Raw genomic sequence first — 5286 nt, forward strand, 5'->3', positions numbered from 1 at the left:
CTTTCATTGGCATCCTCGATACCAGACAAAATATCAATTAACATATTAGGCTGTAGATTAACTCTATCACACCACGAAGCGGGGATACCACCTCCAACATTATCTCCATCTTCTCGAACCTCAGACCAGTCTACTCGCCGAAGTGTGAAGGAAGGGGTCGAGGTGCGCGAAGACGGCGGCGACGAAGGAGCGCCTGGTCCCTCGGTGCCTGATAAGGGATGACCACTCAATACAGACTGAGCCTCGGTCCCGTTAGTTACCATTGCCTCACCGTGAACCACGGGGCGTGCGTCAGCGTTCCCTACCGAGGGAACGGACGGCGGCTCAACGCGCTCGCCTGCAGCACCTGGTGCAGGGGCGGAGTCGACTTCCTCAACGCTCGCGACACTGACGTTCGCGGCGGAGTTATCCAACGAAGCAATATCCAACTCACCTGGGATACCTCGACGAGTAGTCATTCTCGTCTTTCTAGCCGGCATAGTTATAACCCTAGGTATACCTGTAAAACACGACGACAGCCGATAGACGGTTGATCAGGCCGCAACGACGTCGAGGTCAGAAGCAAGAGTTAAAGAAGGTCAAAAAATGTTGAGACTCAGCTAAGAGGACTTAGACGTTCTCAACAGGATACGAGTAGTTCGTTTACGAAAGGCGAGATCACACAAGCAAAGACCAGGTAATCTCTTGATTCGCAGAGAAAGAACCACCACTGTACATGAAAGACGCACGAAGTCTTACAGTGCCTTGCATAAAAGTCCGGAAACCGCGATTCGCAAAATTTTGTTTGTGCCAGCCAAACAAACCTATATGGGGTAGTCGATCACCATAGTGCGGGCTGTTGACTGGTTGGCGGGACGCTTCGACATCCATGTATGAGGGTCGTTCTTGTGGGATTTTGACCTTTGCGTGCTCGATATGCTGAAGAGATACAGATCTGAGTGTTATTCAGCCTTGAGACGGGCATTTGTGTCCCAGTAGCGCAGAACGTATAAGTTACTGGGAACGGACAGTACGCGGACAGTACGCGGACACGTCATGCACTTATCCCAAAGGTGTCCGTGGACTGTCCAGGTGATAATCTGTCAGTTGTCCGCGGACTGTCCGTGCGTCCTTTGAGTCGCCGGCCTGCATCCGGATCGATAATCTACCGCCCCGACTCTTGCCTGTTATGGCCTTCCCGCCCGAGGATGCTGGCGCTGTCCTGCGCCGCCCACCCGCCCCTGTCAAGAGGCATAATTCCTTTTCCGTGTCCTGTATAGTAGGTAGTACTAGTCAACAGCTAAATCATTTTATTTTGACTTGCATCCTTTACGCTACTGGGACCATGGACCCTTTCCCGCATGACGCCCGTACTGCTGTCTGTCCGACGTGTGGTGTGCTCTTACGTAAAGCCACATTCAACGCTGGTACCTCCAATCCAGAGAATTATGGACGCTGGAAGGCCTACTGCCCGAGCTGCCAAAAGCACCACAACATAACTCCTATCATACAATTTTCACGACTACCCGCCCACATTCAACAAAAGCTAGTGCGACAGCAAATGGGTTCAAACCATGCAGGACCATCTATGGCTGCTGATGGTGCTCATCAAAGCACGGTCGACGTTCCGGTGGCTTCCCAGCCAATCACGCAGGGCTCTGAGAGCATCCTGTGCGGTGCGGCAGGATGCAGAAGCTTCAAGGGAACACCACGTATAGCTTCGAAGAAATGTCTCAGGGTGCCGAAGCTTTGTGCTTCGTGCTGTCGGGAAGCCGGCGGTTGTAAGGAACACAAGCTCACAGAACGAGACTACCCCATGATTCCGCACAGGACTCCTGCTACGGACTTGCAAGTCCAACCATCCTTCGCAATCCCAGCATCAGTTCCCAAGGAGAGTCTATCTATGACTCAAGTCCTTACCCAGACGGCTGCAAATGGCGACCGTGACCAGTCCTCGGTTGCTAAAGCTCGTCAGGACTATTCTCGTGCGCTCCCCCCTGACTATGCGAAAGCATTCCACGAGAGGAATGATGCCCGCAAGAAGGCCGCGGATATGGCAGGTCTGGCACGGAGGCGCCAGCTAGAGATCGACGGCGAAGTCCGTGTCCTCTTCTGGAACGAGGTGAGCGCTTTTTAGGCACCTGGCGCCAGCGAAGTGCACGTACTCACACACTCTCAGAATGGGCAGCAGCCTAAGTGTTGCCTCCTCACCTGTATCGTCCCGGGTATATTCAAGTTGCTTGACCATACCCGAGAACTCCAACACCTAGGACTTCGAGTCGACAGCTTTGTGCAATTTTTCGACCGCCGCCACCAGCAATGGACTGATATCGCTGTCGAGAAAGTTCTACAGCTGCCAAAAGACGCCGACAGGACAGTCCTCCTGCGCTCTTCTGAAGATGTCACTGACTTGCGTGACTTCCTTGTCTATCTTGGCGTCGCCCATGGAGGAATCAAACGGCCCCGCTCTCCTGACGACGAGGGTGCTCTGGCTGCTCTCGCACCTCCCCCTCCGGCCGATGAGAAGAGGAGTCGACAGGCCGCCTCTGCAGCATCACCATGTGTGTCAGGATCTCAGGCAATTGACCTCTCGAAGGTCCCCTCTTCGAAGACGCCGCCGGGCCTATTCCCTTTGAAACAACTGCGGGATATGGCTCCCAAGATGGAACACATGCTGAGACTCGCAGCAGAAGCCAGCGGCACTAGCCTCAAGGACAGGTTTCTCCAAGTCTTTGGTTACGAAATGCCATCTAATAAAAGACAGCGTTACTACGAGTGTCAGTCGGAGTGGATCGTGGCGCCTGACAACGAGAAGGTGGCTGCTCTGACGAGTGATGAAACTTGGAGGAGTTTTGCGAGGCGCATGGGGGCACGGGTAGCGGCACGGAGGCAAGGTACGTGTTTGCAGAATGCCTATACCAGCGAGTATGCTTATCCACTGACATTACGTGTGCAGGTGCACCTCTACCGGAACCATTTCCACGGCCTGCCAGTGCGGCACTGCCGCCACCTACAGAGGCAGAGGTAATCGATGTCGACGCTAACGAGGCGGATGAGAACGTCGAGCAAAAGCCAAGTTCCATGTCGTCTGCTACCGATGCCGCAGTACCTTCCGCTTTGACTGATGCTGTTCCGCCGTACTCTGATCTTGACGTTTACGCTGCCAAATCATGCGAGGATGACATGACGGAACTGGTGACCGGATGGCTCAAGAATGCGGATGACGGTGCACTGCCAGTCATGCTGCTTAAGGGTGTCCGACAAGTGATTGGGCTCGATCACGAGCAGATGCAGGCCAACCGCGACATGCTTGAGGCGGCTGGTGTTGTTGACCCGGTCCCCCTAGATGTGTATAGTATTCAGGAACCTCCGTGGACGGGGGCCAATATATTGGAAGTGCGCCGAGCGGAACGTATACAGATATCGCGTCGCAAGGAGCTGTACTTGGTACGTTGGTGCTCCTCGTGGCTACGTGTGCATCTTTCTCATTCTCGTTTTCTTTCGGCATATCAGCTCGATGTTCTCGAACATGGTGAAACCACAGCATATATCGGGAAGACATCATTCATTCCGACCGCTGCTCCCCCTGCTTCTGCAGAGTGGAACAAAATGCAAGGCATTCATCTCTGGGCGGAGATGTGCCGTTTATGCGTACTCCATACGTCCGTGGCCGAGTTCAAGCACTTGGCTCATACAAAGGGTGTGATTATTCACCGTACGTCTTATATATACTTAACCAATGACGTGCCTACTTACTATCGTTTGTTAAGCTTTCAAGTTTCTAGAAACAGGCCTCTTACGCATGGTTCCGACGGCCCGCAGCTCTGCACCGTCCAGACCTGATATTGGTGACGACGCGGAGGTCTCGTATTGGATCATTCAGCCCAGGCGTGAGGAGGAGATTGATGCTCATCGTGTCGACATCATTTGGGATCAGCGAGCAGATTCCGTGGACATGGTCAGCTGTACAATTGATGCATTCACGCACTTCACGTGGTGGCACTCTGGTCGTGTACAGGTTTTCCTAGGGTTTCAAGGTCTGTTCTTGAATCATCCATCCGCTATCTGTGGCATCTGCTAAGCTAGTGTTCCCATCCCGTTCAGGCTTTATTGACCCAGGAACTAGTGAGGCTGTCTTGTTCGATTGGGAGAGCTATCAGTAGGTTGCAACTGCTTGGGCACAGACAGTCACTCATCCACTCTTCAGGCACGAGGATGGACCGCTGGGAACCGCATGTTTGAATGACATGATGAAGTGGATGTTGGCTCATGAATGCAACGAGGTATGCCAGGCGCTGGGCATACCGGACATCTTCCATGGACTCGAAAAGATGATACCATTCTGGATACTAGCTCCTTCCATGACGAGGCTGGGTCGGGTGCTTAGTGGGCTCTCAAGATATCATATATCTTACTAAAATATAAGAGTCATTTAGTGCGAAAAAGTAAATTCTTCTAGATATATCTAAAATCTGCTTAGTCTACATGTCTTGCGTACCCATTATACAATCGGCGGGGACGTGCCATGGCCCGTGACCCTTGCGTGCGAGCTCCTCGACGATCCAGCGGTTTCGGCGCTTCACCATTTCGTCCAAGAAAAAGTTGTAACGTACAACCTCCATCTCCCGGACAATCGACTGGAATGCCCCAAACCAAACATTCGTCTGTTCCGCGATTGATGTATTGAACACCCAGTTACCATTTTGATCCACTAGCCCTGAGAAGCTCGCCGGGTTACAGAACATCTGGCAGGCGTGGTCGGTGGTCTTGTGTTTCCGAGTAAAATGGAAGACATCAACGGGCGTGCCCGTTGATAAGCCTCAGGATCGTCTGACTCCCGAAAACGCGGACTCAGCACATCGTACAAGCCCTCCGGAGCTTATTCGACACAGCGCTCACACGCCTCTAGGCTTCTATGGGCTCTAAAGACTTGCTCTATTTAGCTCCGACCTTCCTAGCATCCCCGAGGCGTACACGGACCCATTCCACGATTTATCTCCGCGAACAGGAGCTCCGGAGCGACTTAACCAATGCAACTTCTAGATGAATTAGCTCCGGGGCCCGCGGGTGCTTCTATCGAGGGGCATTGTCCTCATGCCCACCCTCCAGCACTCACTCCCCCTCGTTTCCATCAAGATACCGAAAGGTGCGGACGCATACGAGTCACCATGAGGCCAGCATCAGTCAGCAAGCGGCCGGAGGTAATTAGCACGTGACCGGGAGCGTCACATGGAAGTGATGGGACCGCTTGGTCAGGTGGCGGAGCATCGAGGCGACCTCTAGGGCTGGGACGAGCAAGTGGGAGTG

At 53.3% G+C, this 5286-nt stretch overlaps 3 protein-coding genes across 3 annotated transcripts; 1 reads left to right on the plus strand and 2 right to left on the minus strand.

The window, feature by feature from the left end:
* Window positions 1-130: 130 nt before the first annotated feature.
* On the minus strand, window positions 131-458 carry GLOTRDRAFT_129260 (uncharacterized protein; the record flags this gene model as incomplete). The annotated part of the gene is made up of 2 exons (XM_007867861.1): window positions 131-208; window positions 261-458. 2 exons carry the CDS (start codon window positions 456-458, stop codon window positions 131-133), a joined length of 276 nt encoding a protein of 91 aa, XP_007866052.1.
* Window positions 459-1795: 1337 nt separating this feature from the next.
* On the plus strand, window positions 1796-4142 carry GLOTRDRAFT_129261 (uncharacterized protein; the record flags this gene model as incomplete). The annotated part of the gene is made up of 7 exons (XM_007867862.1): window positions 1796-2101; window positions 2159-2873; window positions 2936-3426; window positions 3493-3694; window positions 3750-3937; window positions 3998-4016; window positions 4084-4142. 7 exons carry the CDS (start codon window positions 1796-1798, stop codon window positions 4140-4142), a joined length of 1980 nt encoding a protein of 659 aa, XP_007866053.1.
* A 318-nt stretch (window positions 4143-4460) lies between these two features.
* On the minus strand, window positions 4461-4754 carry GLOTRDRAFT_41055 (uncharacterized protein; the record flags this gene model as incomplete). Its single annotated transcript, XM_007867337.1, has 1 exon — window positions 4461-4754. A coding segment is annotated over one exon (294 nt), but the record flags the coding sequence as incomplete, so codon positions are not given.
* Between the last annotated feature and the right edge of the window lie 532 nt (window positions 4755-5286).

Source organism: Gloeophyllum trabeum (genome assembly GCF_000344685.1).
Source record: "Gloeophyllum trabeum ATCC 11539 unplaced genomic scaffold GLOTRscaffold_00006, whole genome shotgun sequence".
Classification (NCBI taxonomy): Eukaryota; Fungi; Basidiomycota; class Agaricomycetes; order Gloeophyllales; family Gloeophyllaceae; genus Gloeophyllum; species Gloeophyllum trabeum.